This window comes from Rhipicephalus microplus, chromosome 10, assembly GCF_043290135.1.
Source record: "Rhipicephalus microplus isolate Deutch F79 chromosome 10, USDA_Rmic, whole genome shotgun sequence".
In the NCBI taxonomy this organism is placed as follows: domain Eukaryota; kingdom Metazoa; phylum Arthropoda; class Arachnida; order Ixodida; family Ixodidae; genus Rhipicephalus; species Rhipicephalus microplus.
The window spans coordinates 59986474-60005590 of record NC_134709.1 but is presented as its reverse complement, the minus strand read 5'-3'; the positions used below and the strand labels follow the sequence as shown (position 1 = coordinate 60005590).

The window sequence follows — 19117 nt, the reverse complement described above, 5'->3', positions numbered from 1 at the left end:
CACCACTTTGCTAGCAAGCACTTTCTGTCTATTTGCTCCGAGTTGTTGCTAAATTCACCGTATTGCGGCCAGTACCTAGCATCCTGTTCAGGTAGTTTAGTACAGTGATCACTGCCCAGCCCAGAGAGTGCAGAAAGGCACTCGAGCCCACGTACAAATCTTAAAAGCAACATCACTGAGCAACTGTCTGTGAAACCCTGCACAACATCAGTACTGAAAGTTGGGCGAGTTGGTACTCATTCATAACTTCTTTGCGCAAACACGTACACGGACACAAAGAAAAGAGGCAAACAACACGGGCGCAAACTCACAACTAATTTATTTTGAACAACGAACTGTACTTATATCTTCACGTAGGCCACACGCCCCCCCCCCCCCCATCGGTGGATCCAGGAACAAACGAGATAACCTAAAGAAAGCTTATTCAGCGCTACGTCATGATAAGAACCACGAAACAACAAAAAATTGTTGGGGGGGCGTGTGGGCTACGTGAAAATATAAGTACAGTTCGTTGTTCAAAATAAACTAGTTCTGAGTTTGCGCCCGTGTTGTTTGCCTCTTTTCCTTGTGTCCGTGTACGTGTCTGCGCAAAGAAGTTATGAACCTGCACAACATGTTTGGAGTGCCATGTGCATTTCCTTCTCTGTTACACTCTCTTACTCCCTTAATCCCCTTTCCCCACACATCGGGTAGCAAAGTGAACGCAGTCAAGTTTACCTTCCTACTTGTCTCATACTTCTTCTCTCTCTCTCTCTTTCTCTCTCTTATTTAGCTATTATTCTAAAAAGACGTTGGTACTGGGTTTCATCCCCACACAAAGACGAATTTCTTGGCAACTAGGAAGGTTTATTTCTGAGGATCGCTTGAATTTTCTCAAAACTTGGGGCTACAAGTGGTTGGTTGTGTATTTCTCTTTCTTATCTTAGCAGTTATTTTTTCCACATGATGAATACATGTGAACGAATTGACATACCAACGATAGTAATATGAATCTAAATAGTATACAATGTATGAAATATTTGAATGTTAGTATAATAGTTATCACCACTGTTGTCGATAATAATATCCGCTCACATATTTTCTGATCAAAAGTCTTCAGTTCATCGAAGTAACTCTCAAAACCCTCCGTAATTATTGGTATTATTCACTGAGTGGTAGCGGGCTGCTAGGCACATCGATTTATCTTTAGAATTCTTGCCATATATTCTTTAAAGAACTTTGTCAATAACATCAGCCATAGAAACTTTGTTTATCAGGAGTATGTAGGGACAGCTTCGTGCATCCAAACGGTTTGACGACAATTTCTATTTGTCACAAATTTTCGCTTTAGCATGCTCTACGGTGAATGACATACATAGTCATAAATTTTTCTCGGAAAGATTTGCAAGTAAAGGCACAGTATGATATTTGTAGTTATTTATGAATCTACCTGCCCTTATATGTTCTTTTTAAAATCTAATTGATGCAAAATAAGAAACTCACCGTTGATGAAGCTGGGGTTTCTGTACTGCTAGGTTCTGGCTAATAGACAAGAGATTAAAAACGTTGTAAAAGCTGAAGGTTGGCAGAAATACTACTCATACAGAAAGCGTAATTGCTATGGTTTAGGATGAAACCGTTTGGCATGGAAAACATAACAAGAAACATCAAACTTTAATAAGAGTCCAGGCTCTTGGTTATTACACCTATACCTTCAACAGGATTTAAATACTATTTTTAAGAACTACTCTACGAGTAACATCAGTTCCTCGATGTTCTCTTCATATATGTTATAATAGTGATGAGTTATCATTTAATAATGTGTTGTTTTAATGGGAGTACGGAGACGCTTATTGACGTGCATACTGTGGTATACGGGCTTCATGCGGCGCATATGATATCCCATAAGGCCGGCAGAAAGCTCATAATATGCAGATTGATTTTGATAAAGAACGAAGATAAAACTGTCTTCATATGTGAATTTATATGTGGCAAGGTAAACCACGCTGTTGCACTAGCATTGTTGATCGCTTTCTAGCTATACATCCTCAATCAATCAATCAATCAATCAATATCTCAATCAATCTTTATTTTTTTTTCCTTGAAAGGGAAGGAGGCAGAACTGAAAGCCGTGCTTACGACTTGACAGAGCTCTCTGCACCCTTGCTTCTTGACGTGGCACAGCATGAGGGTGGCAACATGTTTATACATTTCGCATAGCTTACGGCCTATAATACTGTTTTTCGGAAGTTTATTGAAGGGATTCTGTCATAATGCTCTCAGGCAAGTGCTGCGCGCAGATGTTATTACTGTTCTGGGATTATCAGTTTTTCGCATTGGTAATCAGTTCATGGGATGTTACTGCTATAATGTAAATTGAAGCTCGAAAGCGGTAGCAGCGTCGAAGCAGAAGCAGCAAGATCTGGCCGGGTATATGGGCAGCGGGCAGCGTCGCAGCAGCAACCAGGCAGCCTTAGCTCGCGCCTCGCGCCAACGTGTTGATGCCGCTGCAATAGTGGGCTCTTCACTACATTTCGTCCTCTTCACTACATTTCGTCCCCCGTCGGAAAAGCAGCCGTCCTAGCGACTCATGGAGAACAGAGTACGATAAAGTTTCAACCGCTTTACGTGAACGGTTTCACGACCTCAAAAGCGCTGGTCTTTGGATGGCGTAACGGGTTCAACGATGTAGTTGACAGGTGAAGTCTGCGAGACAACGAGGTAGGGTCCCTGGTATTTCAAAACAAGCTTCGAGGAAAGGCTTGCAGAGACAGTGGGAATTCAAAGCCACACAAGGGTGTCTGGAACAAAATTAGGGTATGGCTAGTTATCGCCAGTCGAGACTTTTGTCTCCATTGGTCGATAATTGTGAACGACTGAGCAAGCTTACAGCATTCCTCGGCACGGTGGGCAGCTTCAGAGATGGGCGTAGACTTGGAGAAATTGGGGTGGTTGGGCAGAATGGTATCTAGTGTGGTGGAAGGGTCTTGGCCATATAACAGGAAAAATGGTGAAAAGCTTATAGTCGCATGTGGAGCAGTGTTATCTGGGTGCGTCACAAACGGCAGAATGAGGTCCCAATAGGAAAGGTCTGATGCAACATACTTAGATATTATGCCCCCCTTAGGTACGATTGGCTCTTTCCGTCAAGCCATTCGTTTGCGGATGGTAGGCGGTGGTAGTCCGGCGAATGACATTTCATTCGGCAAGGAGTGCGTTGACGACTTCAGAGAAGAACACGCGTCCTATGTCGCTGAGAAGTTCTCGCGGTGTGCTGTGATGGAAAATGAAGTTCCCGAGGAGAAAGGATGATACGTCACGTGCTGTGGCAGCAAGCAAAGCGGCTGTTTCTGCGTATCGCGTTAAGTAGGCGATAGCGACAACGATCAAATGGTTTGCAGAAGCCGTGAATGGAAGAGGCCCATACAGATCAATTCCAACGCGGTCGAAAGGCATGGCTGAGCAAGGGAATGGCTGGATCGGACCAGAGGCGTGATGAGGGAGAGCTTTGTGTCATCGGCACTTCGGGCATGACTGAATGTATTTGCGCATAAAGGTGTGCATGCCTCGACAATAAAACCGGAAGGAAAGCCAAGCGTACGTTCTGAAGACGCCCGCACGTATACACTAAGGGTCAGCGAAAAAAGCTAAACATATGGCAGCACGAAGATGGCTAGATATCACTAGTAGCCACTTTCGGTCGTCGGGCTTGTAATTTCTGCGATAAAGGAGGCCATCGAAAACCTCAATGTGAGTCGCTTGACGGCGCAATGTTCGAGAAGATGGGGAAGCCGACGGGTCTGAAAGGAATTGCAGAAGAGTGCTGACCCAATCACCTTTACGTTGCTGAGACACCATGTCTCAGCAATCGTTTCGTCCATGGCAGATGGACATGAAGAGCTTTCGGAGAACACAGATGAATGTGATAGGGCGTCGGCATCAGTGTGACGTCGGCCAGACCTGTAGACAACATGCATGTCGAACTCTTGCAACCGCAAAGCTTAGCGAGCTTAACGACCGGGGTGGTGTTTGAACGTGGATAACCAACAAAGTGCATGGTGATCAGTGGCTACGTCGATGGGGGTGACCATATAGGTACGGTCTAAATTTACCTAGAGTCCAAATATTTGCCAGACACTCTTTCTCTGTTACAGAGTGGTTCTCCGCTTTGGTTAGGGTACGGCTTGCATATGCGACTACGTACTCCTGGCTTCTAAAACTCCGATCTGCGCCGTGTGAGCACGGCGCCGAGCTCAACACCACTAGCATCGGTGTGTACCTCAGTCGGAGCAGTCGGGTCGAAGTGACGCAAAATTGACGGCGAGGTTAACATGTGGCGCAACGTTTCGAAGGCATTGTCACAGGCGGGTGACCAAGCGTAACTCTTCGAGTCCCTGCGTAGAAGTTCAGTCCTGTGGGTGGTGATTATTTTTGCAAACTTTTGAATAAACGGCGAAATTACGAGCAGAGGCCAAGAAATCTGCGCAGATCCTTCAGAGACGCAGGTTTAGGGAACTCTGCAACTTCCCGAAGCTTGGCGCTGTCAGGAAGAATACTGTCTTTAGAGGCGACATGGCCGAGAATGGTGAGCTGACTTGCACGAGGCGGCATTTCTTCAGGTTGAGCTGAAGGCCGGCGTCAGTTAGGCAGCGCAATACTTCATCTAGCTTCCCGAGACGCTTCGGAAAATCTGGTGAACATATAACCACGTCATTCAAGTTGGGCAGGCATGTTTCTCACTTCAGGCCACGCAAAAGATTGTCCATCATCCACTCGAATGTGGCGGGTACGTTGCAAAGACCAAAAGGCATGACACAGAATTCGTAAAGGCCATCAGGTGTGAAAAAGGCTGTCTTAGGCTGATCTTCAGGTGCCAGAGAGACTTGGCCCACTCCGTAAGTCAATAAAAGAGAAGAACTCCACACCTTGGAGGCATGCAAGGACATCGTCGATTCTCGGTAAGGGGTAAACGTTATTTCGAATTATTTTGTTAAGGTGACGGTAGTCGATACCGAAGTGAATCGACCCGTCCTTATACTCAACGAGAACGAATGGAGATGCCCAGGGGCTATTCGAAGGCTGGATGACGCCACGCTTGAGCATGTCAACTACTTGGTCATCGATAACCTGGAGCTCGGCTGCGGACACCCGATAGGGTTTTTGACGCAGTAGCGTATTGGTACCCGTGTTGATGCGGTGACACACTGCTGACGTGTGGCCGAGGAGGGAAGGCTGGCAGTCAAAGGAAAGAAAGAACTTGTCCAGGAGTCGTAGAAGCTGAGCACGTTGCGAAACGGTCAACGTGTCGGCGATGGAGCTGCTCAGTACGTCAGGCCTAGTAGTCTGCTGCGAAGATGCACAAGTCACTCCGGCGACTTCATGTTCGGCGGAAGGACCCATCGGCATACCGATAATTGTAGAAGGGTCGAGACTGTAAACACGCTCGACGCACTCACCTCGAAGTAGTGTTACAGTACATAACAACAGGTTCGAGATGAGGAGCCTGCTGACGCCGTCATAAAGTTCTAGAAGTGCATAAGGTAGCGGCGAACACTTGCGACAAACAAAAAAGACAAATGGCGTGAAAAGAGCCCTCGGCTCGGTAAGCAAGTTGCAAGACACCGTGGGAAGGGCAAAAGAGAGCAGTGGTATGGTGATGTCTTCAGCAACAAATAATTTTCCCCTGGTTTCAAGAGCATCATATAATGGAGCGTCAAGAAACACTTCATATGCCACCTCGGCGCGAGAGCAGTCAATGGCGGCCTTATTAGCAGAGAGAAATTCTCAACCCAATATGAGGTCATGGAAGCAGAAATCCATGTTATTCTTTGCAAACAGCAATCGTTGAATAAAACGTCACCGTACCAGGTCGTGATTACCTGACAGCACTAAAACTAATACTCTGGAGCAGAAAGCACCCAAAAAATCTCACTGTTTCATGAAATGCAGAAAAAAACGCCCATCCAAGTATTCAGGTCGAGGCGCAACCCATTGTGGCCTGTCGTTTTTAGTGAGACAGTGATTACATATACACCTCAGGCCCATAATGACCGCCACCGGCGTTTTCTTGTTCTCTGTAAAGCGCAAATCAATAATCGCGCCCCGTGAATCACACGTTTTATGCGTGAGTGGAAGCGCGCGTGTACTGCGAGCGAACGCCGCTCACGCCAATACAAAAGAAGCCTGTCGTTTCCGCATCGACAAAAGCACAATAAGATGATCCGGAATGAGGCGACGGCAGCGCGGGTGCTTTGCCGAATGCGTAGCAACATGAACTTGATTTGGGCGGGTAGGTTCATGTCGAATATTGCAGATACGGCCCAGTAACAGTAGGGAGGTAGAGACTGGAAAGAGCGCTGACTTTCAACTTTCTATAAATTCAGTTGAAAGGCACCGCTCCATCTTGTCTCTGTTGTTCTTTCCTACTGTTGTTACGCCGTATAGCTGCGAAAGTCAGAAAATATGTAGTTTCAGCGACTGGACGTGGTCGTCGGTGGTCGCGCGCACCATGTCCGGTATTTTTAGAGAGCTTTACCAGATAGCTCATAGCTTTGTGTGTGCTGTGCTACCATAGGAAAGTTGGAGTTAAAGTGATGTCCCACATGTTGGTCAGCTCACTGGCCGCAGCCGCCCCACGTTTTTAAAGACTTAGGGGCTAGTGTTACACGTCTTATAAAACCCCATTTGGTGCAATCTCTCTAATAGACTTCTATTGTCGTTGTGTTGTTCAGTTTACTGCCTCCGTACTTAGTAGTTTTCTCAACTTTTTTCCTGTAGTATTTACTATGCAGTCATAGGCCACCTCTAATTTTCAGCCTACAAAGAGCATGCCAGGAGAGGAATAGGAAAGCACGGTGAGTAATCTTACTGCTCTTTATGACGATCGCACTTGCCACTTTGATTTCTCGTTCCTACTTTTAAGTTTTGTTTGCCCACTTTTAGGAAACAATCAAGTTATCTGGATTCATGAAAAAGCTATAATGTAAAAATATAGGGTGACATTAGAGCGCATTACAATGCGGGTCATGTCAGTAAGGCCGACTAACGAATGAAAAAAAAAAACACATGATTTATAAGTGTTGCGATTTTGCCCAAGCAGATTAGGTCACCGCTCGCACCGGCAAGTATAGAATGAAGAATTACTGTTGTTTGACCATTTCTTTTTTCTATTAGGCTGTTACACCCGGAAAGACATTCTCAGACTTTCGAACACTTGCTTCTCAAATGGTTCAAAAAACCAATACGCACCACGCAAACATGTTTTATGCACTGCGATGCATTATATATATATATATATATATATATATATATATATATATATATATATATATATATATATATATATATATATATATTGTAACGAAGAGTGGCGCGGCAGCTGTGGGCCATGGGCTAGAAGGCGAGGAAGAAGAGGCAGAATGGAACAGCTTGCCCGACGAACGGGTGTTGTGTCTGTCTCGCTTACTACAATGGTGCAGCCGTTCAATGAACTTGTGTGCGACGACCCGCGTCAAGAAACCGTCCTACGGAGCGGACGCACTCTCCAGCAGCCCGCAGCTCCTGTTACCGTGGCCATGGCATCCGACCTGGCCATCGCGGGTACCGAAGCCAGCGCGCTGCTTGCAGGCGTCCTTGCCAAACCACAAGGTGACTCCACTGACTTGGCTTTGCAAACCGCCTCTTGCCCAGGGACACCGTACACGCTCCCTCGGACTTCGCCTCAGGTACCATCCCTGGAGCAACATCGGTACCGTCGCCAGAAGACAGGCGTAATTCCTCGCCTGTAGCCACCAGCGAACTCTGCACGGTTCTGCAGGCCATCGCTACTTCGAGCCAGCGTCTTGCAGGCGCCACCGTCGCCTTCTCAGCAGCCTGTGCACGCACCACGTTGCCTCCTCCGTCTATTGCAGAAATTCCTTACTTTACTGGCGTTGATCAAGACCCAACCGTCTGGCTGGATGAAATCCATTCGTTGGCCCGTCGACATGCATGGACTGACGACGTGACGCTATCGCTAGCCGTAAGTCGACTGCGTGAATCCGCCAAAGCCTATCAATACGATGGCTGCAAGTACAAATCCTGGAGTGACTGGACTACAGCCTTCGTCACGGCCTTCCCACCACTTCCATCCACATACGACGACCATTTCATGCGGATGCGATCGCGTCGGCAGGCTCCATCGGAAGACGCCCGTAAATACGTCTACGATAAGCTCGGGCTTCTCGACAAATGTGGCATTACATGGATCTCTCCGGCTGCCCGCCAGTATGTCGTTGATGGCTTGGATGACCCTACCCATGCTGCCATCTTATCTCGCCAGTCACCTGAAGCGTCACCCCAGGTTTTCGCTCAAAAGGCAGCCGAACTTCAGCAAAACTCTCGTCGTCGGCTTAGCTTTGACACATTACCGACTGTCCGTTCGACTTACGCCTCCACACGACACCGATGCTTCAAGTGCGGTCGCATTGGCCACAACGCCAAGGAGTGTCGTCAGCCTTTCGAGACCCGAATCCACTACCAAGCTTGTCAAACTTCTCGGATGTCCATTCATGTTGAGGGAATAGGTGACCTATCTGCTCTGGTGGATACCGGTGCGGAACGAACGGCACTACACCGACGTCATGCTCCGGACACTATCCGACCATGGACGCAACCTCCCCTCTGCGGACATGGAGGAATTGCTATGCCATTCGGAATGCTCGACAATTTAGTCCGGACGGCAGCGGGCACTAAAGTTCTTCCAGCCATTCCCGTCTTTGAAGACCTCCCTGACGACATGATCCTTGGTGCTGACTTCTTGCTATCTGATGACAATGAGCTCACCATACATCGCGGCCACGTCGAGCTCTAGTCTTCAACAGCTGGGACTACCGCCACAACCCTGCCACCACCGACAGGTGAGCCGTCCACTCCGTTTACCTTATCTTCTATAGTGGCTCGCCACCAGCCAGTATTCGCTAGCAATACAGCAGAACTGCCAGACACTAATTTGCTGCTCCATCGCATACCAACGGGAGATCATCCGCCAATATGCGTACCACTGCGACGATACGCTTAACTAGAACGGGCAGTGATCGCAGAACAAGTAAATGAAATGCTTGCCGCGGGCATTATTAGGCCGTCATCGAATCCGTGGGCAGCGCCAGTAGTCCTTGTTCGCAAGAAAAACGGATCACTACGCTTCTGCGTGGACTACAGGCAGCTCAATAAGTGTACAATGCCTGACTCCTACCCTTTACTCCGCATTGATGACGCTGTTGGTACAGTACGTCACTGCAAGTTCTTTTCGTCGCTTGATTTACGCGCAGGGTACTGGCAGATTAACGTCGAGGAGGAAGATCGATGGAAAACGGCCTTTCGCACACCTTTCGGTTTGTATGAATTCAACCGCATGCCGTTTGGACTAAGAATGGCTCCTAGCACTTTTCAGCGTGCGATTAATTCAGTGCTCGGATCAATGAAAAACCAAGCCTTTGTGATGTACTTAGACGACATCCTGGTCGTTGGCAGGACAGAGGATGAACACCTTCGCAATTTAGATGAAGTACTACACAGACTCTATGCAGCAGGGTTTCGTTTGAACAAAGGGAAATGCCAGTTGGGGTGTCCAAGATTTCGTACCTGGGACATAATATCTCTCCTGTCGGCATTCAGCCACTCCCGGAGCGAATAGCTGCCGTGTCGCAGTATCCTACACCAACCTGCGTGAAGCAGGTTCAGTCATTTCTGGGTATGGCGTTGTATTTGCGAAGGTTTATTCCCCACTTCGCTTAGATCGCAGCTCCCTGAGCGGTCTTAAAAAATACGGTTTGAATGGGGCGTCTCACAGGAAAATGCTTTTCGAGCTATAAAACAAAAGCTCACTTGTTGCCCCATACTAAGTCACTTCAATGAAGACTGGTCCACGGAAGTGCACACTGATGCCAGCCAAGTCGGCCTAGGAGCTGTGTTAGTGCAGCGTGATCCAGATGGCGTGGAACACGTGGTCGCTTATGCCAGCCGAAAACTTTCAGACAACCGAGCACCACTATCACTCCAATGAGCTTGAATGTCTTGCAGTGGTATGGAGCGTCGATGATAAGTTTCAACATTATCTTTTCGGGCGTAAATTCACTGTTGTGACTGATAATCCTGCTATAGCATGGATGTTCTCCAAGCAGCAACTTAAGCACAAATTTGCCTGGTGGATAATCACGCTGCACCAGTACGATTTTAACGTGCGCCACCGCGCCGGGGGGCTAAACAACGTTGCCGATGCACTCTCACGGATCCACCTTGACTGCGCGCAACAAACCAGGCAAACCCACATTTTTTTCGCCCAGATGGATATATCCCGAGCCCAACAGGAGGATAAAGATTTGGCATCCATTATTGCATCTATTACTGACAAGGAAAATCACAGTACTTTTGTGGTGCGCAATGCCGCATTGTACCGGCGTCACTGGCGAGCGGACCGATCCGAAGAACGTTACCTCCTGGTGATCCCGAAATCCCACAGGTAAGAAATATTAAGAGCCATTCACGACTCCCCAGAAGGCGGACACACCGGCCAACGAGCCACACTCCGGAAACTACAAGAACGTTTTTGGTGGCCGAAGATGCAAAGTAGCGTCCGTTCGTATGTCGCCAGTTGCAAAATTTGCCAGCAGTTTAAGCGACTGCCTGGGTGTCAACCTGGATTACACCAATCCAGATACCCGAAACACCTTTCCACACGATTGGCATTCATTACATGGGACCTGTACCCACCACCACTGTGGGAAATTGTTTCGTCATTGTAGCAGTAGACTACCTGTCAAAATACGTGGAAGTGGAGGCCGTGTCATCTCTTGAATCCAGTTACCTAATCGACTTGCTCAAGCACCGATTTGAATGGAGACATGGCTTACCAAAAAAATTAATATCTGATCGGGCTACAACGTTTCGTAGCGGGGAACTGAAAAAGTACCTTTGCACGGCAGGCGTGCAGCACCATTTCGCATCCGCGTTTCATCCTCAAGCAAACGGCCTTACTGAGAGAAACAACCAGAGCATCCAGGCACGCCTCGCTCCATATACGAAGACAGGGACAAGAGTAGAGGCCGACTGGGACGTCCACCTTCCGTCAGCCGCTTTTGCGATTAACACGGCACGGCAGACGTCTACCGGGGAAACGCCTTAGGAAATTTTTTATGGGAAACTACCACAGCTGAAAGCGGTCCTCAGTCTGGATGCTCCCATTATAATTCCACGTGCCAACGATCGCAAAGCGGCCTGTCAGAAGATCCGAACTGAGGCGATCAAGAAAGCCACCCACGCACAAGAAAATCAAAAGCGGCACTATGACAGACGCCGTAGACCCGCTCCTGTTTACAACATCGGTGACGAGGTCTGGGTGCAAAGGGCCACCAGCAGGCCTGGCAAGAAGCTACTCCCTAAGTTCGACGGGCCATTCATAATTACTCAGCGTGTAGGAGAAAATACCTGGCGTGTAAACACCTCAGATGCAAACTTCACTCTGGATAAACGCAAAAGAAACAACTTTGCCGTGCATGTGTCGCGCTTGAAAAAAGCAGTCGGACCGCTGCAGGTGCAATGAACTGTAATTTCTTTTTTTTCGTTGTCAGGTCCGCAGTGCGGCCAAATGTAACGAATAGCGGCGCGGCAGCTGTGGGCCATGGGCTAGAAAGCGAGGAAGAAGAGGCAGAATAGAACAGCTTGCCCGACGAACGGGTGTTGTGTCTGTCTCGCTTACTACAATATGTATATATTATGTCGACGAAGACCGAAACTGGCACTCTGGCACAGACGCGCATGCTAGGTGAGCGAGGAAGAAGAGGCCGAATAAGAACAGCTGGCCCAGGATCGGGTGTTGTCTCTTTTCTCTTTATTACAATGGCGCAGTCGACAAGCGAATCATCTGCGGGAAGCCACCGATACGTGTACTCGTGGTTCGTCGGCATCGTGGGCTTCTCTATCGAGGAACGCCGTTAACGCTTCCTTGGCAATGGGGTCGCTCTCGCCACTTCAGCTACCCTTGAGACCACCAGTGGACGGCGTCCAGGCCTCCCCTGGGGTTGTAGGGCATGAACTTATTGACACCCTGCCACCGTTTCACGGCAGGGATCCGCACCGGCTCCTGTCCTTTGGGAATGCCGCTCACACTTCTCATGGCCTACATTCCCATTGCCGCACTCTTTCAACATACGAGCTGCCATGGAACGCCGTCCAGGCTTCTCTGCTCGTCAACCTCACCGGCGTGAGTTCTGCAACTGCTACATATTCGAAGACCGCGATCACCGACTCTTCGGGCTTCACACACGACCGCGCCGCGAACCAGCGGAGTACCATCGCGCTACTCCACGTCAAGACTAACGAACTGACAGCGTTAATCTCCGAGCGAGCTCCTTCAATGTTGCCAGAATTGCGTGCCACTAACGCCGTGTTGGATGTAGCTGCCTCGCACGACCTTAAGGCAAGCCCCTTGGAGCAACGCAGGCAGCTTTGGGGAACGCTCCTGCAGCTCTCAGACCAGCTCAACGGCGTTGCCTCAGTGATATCCGCATTTTCACGTGCCGCCCCACCATCGCCGTCCACCTACGAACTGCCGGAATTCGACGGTTTCCGGAACGACGCCGGCAGCTGGGTGGCAACCGTCAACGCGCTAGCAATGAGCGCGGCCTGGACAGAGAATCAGAAATGGCATGTGGCCTTAGACCATCTTCGGGAAAGTGCAGCGGCGTGGCACCGGTATGAAGGTTGGGAGCAGCAGTCATTGGGGGATTGGAGCATCAAGCTCATAGCTGCTTTCGATCCGATTCCCTGTGCCACCTGCCCATGCAACTCGACCTTCTCTCAGGACGGAACTCGGCAAAAGCCCGACCTAGAGGATGCAATTCGAGCCTCTAGCATCCTGTCATCTCTCGGTGACCAAGACGTAGGGAACAATCACGATCGTGTAACAATGCCTTGCACAGGCATTTCTGCTGTCGTAGTTAGAGCTCCTGAGGAGCACCGGCCCGACGGTGCAGCTGTGTCCGGCGGGTCCCTGATGGCAAGCTTTGTGCAACGCTCCGCAAGAGGCCACAAGGCAGGTCGTCTGGTCGACTTATAGGCAACGGCCCCCATCCTACTGGACATTCTACCACCTAATGAGACAGGTCTTTCCGCTGAGTCTAACAACATCCCATCTGAACAGACAGAAGAGGATATGCGTGCGACGCATGTACTGCCAGGATCGGTAGTCTCCGATTTTCGGAACGGCTTCCGTCGAGGATGTCCCGCCAGTACGCAGCGTGGCTTCAAGAATTGCTGACTTTATAGCGTCCGGGAGCCCCATAGCGACAACGCTGCGCAAGTCATGGACTACGCAAGTCACGGCACAGAAGCCACACCACATGTCAGCACGAGAACTTCACCCCAAGTTAGTGCAGATGTCTAATCGTACCGAAAAACATCCCTCAATCCGCCGAAAATTGTGCAGACGGCTGCATAAGATGCGACTTGTTTCGTTGCCGGATCCACCATTCGCTGCCCTGTTTTCTAAAATGTGGTGGGACAAAAAAAAAGCGTTCTGTGATCAACCTGCGACCATGTCGATCAAGTCGGATCGCCCGCCAGAACCATCTCCAAGAAAACCACAACCCCGCAGGAAACTTCTACCACGAGAATGCCTGCTCGGTCCACCAAAGGAAAATCGAAGTCCAACTGCTTTCTCTGAAAAGTCGCAGCGTGGCCGTGGCTGTAGACTGCCACGAGCGAGGAAGATGAGGCAGAGTAAGAACAGCTGGCCCGGGATCGGGTGTTATATATATATATATATATATATATATATATATATATATATATATATATATATATATATATATATATATATATATATATATATATATATATATATATATATATATATATATATATATATATATATATATATATATGTGACGCTACGATGACTGGGTGACGTGGCTTGGCTCATACCCCATGTTTATTCTACTCTCCACTTCTTCCTTCTCGGCTTCTACCAAGCGTCCCTGCCTTTTTACGTCACAGGATTCCCCCTCCCCCCGAAAAGATGGCACCGGTTACAAACTACAACAAATTGAAAAAGAGAATAAACAAAACAAAGGCCAAGTTCACAGTTTCACATCCCGACGGAGTTTCACAATCTTACTGAATCTTCAAGCCCGACGAAGCAGTCCGGTGAACTCTATAACAACTCTGGTGGGCGAGGCTGACTGTTGCGTTCCGGACAGAGCGGGATACACGTAGATACTGACAGTACTGCTAGAACTCTTGTTCGGGCTGACCAAGGTTGGAACGCTTTGTTGCATTGCCAGCTCAGATGTCGTCGGTGTTGTATTTTTCGCCGTGAATGGTGCAATCCTGATGCTTCTTGCTTGCGTGCTTCTCGACAGACTGTGATGGAGTGCCTGAGTGCTTGCGGTTTGCAAGCAGTGCTTCCGCGTCTTTCTCGGTGCTTTCTGTGGTGTTGCAGTCGGCGGAATAGCAGGCGCTGGGAGCGTTTCTGGCGACTTTTCTTTGTGCGAAAGTGTCTGACGTCTAATTGGTTTGGAGATCCTATTTTTTGATGTTCTTCAACTGGTGAACGCACTTCCATTGAATTTGGCGTTCGCCGATGCCCTCGTTGCAGTCTCTCTCGTTGTTTTCTGAGTTTGTGAACTTCGTTTTGCTTGCTTTGCTGGTGCTGCTCAGGAGATGGCTGTAGTGGCGCCCCTTCTGGAATCGGGCATTCATTTCCTTCGAGGTTTGACGTGTCCTGTAGACAGCTGATGCATGGTGAGCTGGTGTCTTGCTTATCGGGCATAGTTGGTAATGTGCCATCATTATGCTCTTCAAGGGCTTCTTCGCAGTTCACTGTGAGTGGTTCTTGCGCCTGGTAGCTTGTGACGTTCGATGCGTCGGAGCCTTCAGTGTTTCTTCCACTGTCGAGTGTGTATGGACTGGATGGCGATGCATGAACCCGTGTGGATGGAGCATGGCTCGAGAGGGTATTTTCCCGATGCGCCAGGTCATCTACCATAAATACGGCGTCCTTATAAGGCAAATGATGAGCGTTAGGAGCGCTTGAAGAACCGCGTGATGAAAACCCAGGTGGTGGACCATGTAGGCGAGACGAAGCATGAAAGGCATCAGTAGGGTGACCGACGTCTCGTGTCGTATGTTGGTGCCACGACTTTGGAAATGCCGACTTTCGTGCACAAGGGAGCTGTGCTTGACGGTCGGGTTTTTCCCTATACACGCATGGCCTTCTGTAAGTAAACGCATGTGCCACTTCGTCTTGAGGCAATTGTCGATTCACGCTGGAAGTTCGAATGCTTGACGACTGCTTAGGAAATTGACGATAGTGTGCAGTTGTTTCTAGATGGTTGGCAATGAGTAAGTCTTGGTCATAGTCATTAAAACGGGTAATCATCTCCTCTTTGATTTTTTGCCATGACTCGTCGTTCTCGAATATGTGAGTTAGGTAAAATTTAAATGCCTCACCGGTGACGTAGTCGCTGAAGTTCGTAACCATCTCCCGTTCCGACCAAGATGCAGCGGTAGCATGGAGTTCGAACAGGTTGAACCAGTCCTGTACGGGTCCGTCGTCCGCTGATCCGGTGTACTTGGGGATGTCGAGGTCAGCCGATGGTTCTGTCATGGGGCTGGTCGTTGTCCTCCTAGGCGATAATTCGGTAGTCAATGTACGGTCAGGGCGTCTTCTGGGGAACTGCGTCGATGATGAGTGACTGATGAAGGGGCAGGCAGGTCTCCATCCTGTCGACTTGTGTGACGCTACGATGACTGGGTGACGTGGCTTGGCTCATACCCCATGTTTATTCTACTCTCCACTTCTTCCTTCTCGGCTTCTACCAAGCGTCCCTGCCTTTTTACATCACACACACACATATATATATATATATATATATATATATATATATATATATATACGTTCGTGCATGAATTGAACGTGCTTACACTGTGGCAATAACGAGCGCTCAAGAATGATGAACCAGCGTAATCACAGCGATGAAAGGCAATTATTTTATTATGAATAATCACCTTTTAATTGCATGATTGCCCTAAAGCGAGCGATTTCACAGAAAACACGACTTTGTTGTCTTCGCAATCGAGCAAATGTCAGAGTAAACGACATATGCATACGCCACTAAAATCACGAGGCATAAGAGACAGCCCTATTGCAACGCAAGGCGGTGCTTACTTCTTATGAAATATGACAATATAACCGTTTAAAAAAACAACTTTGTAACTTACCGTGCCAGGTGTGGCTGGAGAGGTTTCCACACTAGGCTGATAAAAAGAAGAGTGAGAGGAAAAGAAGACGGTCATTTGAACACAGCGGTATTCAAGTTTTACTATCGGTGTAAGTTATATGTAACTATACCTCACGAAAGTACAACTCTCCTAGCACAGAGTGTGAAAAGCCAAGTCATTTGCTCAAAAACAGTCCACTCTTTAATGCTTTTACCCACTGTTTACAACATAAACCGTTCGTTCATTCCTTTATTCGTTCGTACGTCCATTCGTCCATCCGTTCTTTCGTTTGTTCGTTCCTCCGTTCATCGATTCATTCGTTCGTTTGTTCAATCGTTCGTTATTTCATCTTTAACAGCATTCATGCACGCCTTAGTACAGGCACACTTTTGTTACAAAGCAACATGACACACGAAACGCGAAGAAATAGTTGTAGAGGAATGCGGCGAAAAAAAAAGACGGAAATTTATCAAAGGAAAAAAATCTAGTGGCTAGGTAATTCTTGACGTATCTTACTGCGCTTCTAAAACAAGGACGCAGAGAAAGTAAAGGACAACACGTGGGCACGTGCTGTTCTTTATTTTTTCTGTGTCTTTGTTTTATCAGCGGAGCCAGACGCTTCAGCAATGAACATTCGCCTACTAACCCAACTTAGGGCTCTTCTTTAACTACGAAATGCACATTTAAAATTGTGACTACCATACTGCAGATATTTTGTTATTACGCGTGTATTAAATTTAGCTGTACAGCCTCCTAGGATAGACAGGTGAGTGGAAGAAGACAGCAGAAAGCATGCCCGGGTGGAGGTGACAATTTTTCTATTCCCTTCACAGCCACCGTCAGTAAGGCGCGTACCCGATAGCTACCGCGTAGTGTCGCTGGAAACCCGACGGTGTGCGTGGCCAGAGCGAAGCCGCTCCCGTAAAGTAGGAGGGAGATGTAATGAAAGCTGATCACGTAGCGCGAAATTTGACACATGACACGAGGATAGATGAAGACAAATTTGCGTGCCTTGTGATCGGTTATCAGCAGTTTCGCACTATGCGAACACACCTAACTCTATACTTTTGTAATGACATCTTCGATTTAATGGGCTGCTTGAAAACGACGGAGTGCGTACCGTTTCAGAGCCTTTCGTCTGCCGGGATCCATGCGTGGAAGGCAAAAGTCATAGAAAGAGAACAGAAAGGCAATAATATAGAGTGAATTCCACAACACTGCTACGGGGCCATGCACGTGCCCAGGTAATGTTACTCGAGATATGTAGTTCAAGCTTATTTCTTGTCTTATATTCTCCATTTATAGACTATGGTATTCTCCATCTCTAGAAGAATGTACCGACGTCATGATTGGATAGGCTTTCGTAAACTCAGCTCCCATCTGGCATTTCAGCCAATAATTTTTTTTATCGATTGTCGTTCTTTGTGGCGCCGTACAAACAGCGCCGTAGCGATTTTTCACGGTACTTAGTTTTGAATGTGAAGCATTTTTTAGGAAACTGCAGGCACTTTGAGCCCTTCTTTCTACGTATCTCTTTAGTCGCCTACGTCTGGGTGCTCTCGTGATCACCTCTTTAAGTTGGGAAGGAGCGAAGTTATGGGATGGTAAGAGTGTTTGGCGAATATGTATGGCTGATCACGAGACCAATAATAGAAAGTCATGTCGCGCACATCGACAAACGCTTTCCTCTAGACACGTGTGGGACATAGTCGTATAGAACGGGACGCGGTAGGCGGGGTCAGCCACATGCGATTGACAGTTTCTATATACCCTTTAACAGCGAGAACAGACAGTCGTAATAGAAATGCGAGGGTGTTAGGAAAAATTGACATCGGCAGCGTTGAGCTGATACCAGCGAAGAATAAATGTAAGGGTGCCAGCTGGAATCAAACCCGTGAATTCTACCATAGAGCCACGGCAGGTTTTGAAGCAGCTTCGGAAAAAGACCCAATGCAGGCGTAATATGATCGAGATATGATTGAGATCGAGTCTTGAGGTTGCAGTGTCGATAGTTATTTTATGAACATTGTAAATGCACTCCTGTAGTACATGTGTCACATCAGGTAAATTTCGATCGTATATGTACTTATATACCATGCACTAACGTTGTCTACGTAGCCATGGGCGGCGCTACCATCTTCGCAAGCACAAGCGACGATCGCCTAACCACTTCTGGCATTGTCACCTATGGGGCTGTTGGCATCGTTACTCAACTTTAAACAACTAGTTACATAGAAAATATGATACCATACATATCTTCAGATATGTACAACATTTGTTTATTCACACTTGTGTATATACAACGTATATTTAGATATGTGCAACACTTGTGTACGTGCGAAGATATGGACAACATTCCTACTAATAGAATTGAGTAATGTTGGCATAGCGTGTTTCATTTAGTGTGCAATCGTTTGTGCCAGCGTGAACTGACCTGGTGCGTGGAGCTTGTCGTACAACACTTGAGTATGTATAAGCCTATTAGGTGTTTCTGAACTTTCATTGGATGTTCGGTGGCGCTGTGCTTTCACATCGTATGTTTTACTGTATTGCATATTATGATCTTAAGAGTTTTTATTACGGCATATTTTGACAGCTAAGTGAGAAGCAGTAGCCGGTGCCACCATAGTGGCGCCAACATTTACTTTCCATCATTTCAATAAAAAATACACACGTGTGCATACCTTCATAGTTTCCTAAAGGTTCTCTCAATAACAGTAAACTACGTCACAGTCACATTCACTCTCCATGCTTCGCATAACACCGAATACCATGGTGAGTGTGAACTGCCTAATTTTTTTTCATTGAAGCTTTATATTTTATGCGCAGCGATCATAAACGGCCAGTTTTTGAAAACATTTTATGACCAGTATCATGACAT

General features: G+C 47.6%; 1 protein-coding gene across 1 annotated transcript in view; it reads right to left on the bottom strand.

The window, feature by feature from the left end:
* LOC142774266 (uncharacterized) overlaps positions 1-19117 on the bottom strand; it is a 447394-nt gene that overhangs the window by 206718 nt on the left and 221559 nt on the right. The window contains exons 9-10 of the mRNA XM_075874657.1: positions 16237-16272; positions 1483-1521 (exon numbers count right to left, since the gene is read on the bottom strand). Of these exons, the coding sequence (XP_075730772.1) occupies positions 1483-1521; positions 16237-16272 (75 nt within the window). The remainder of the gene's footprint in view (positions 1-1482; positions 1522-16236; positions 16273-19117) is intronic.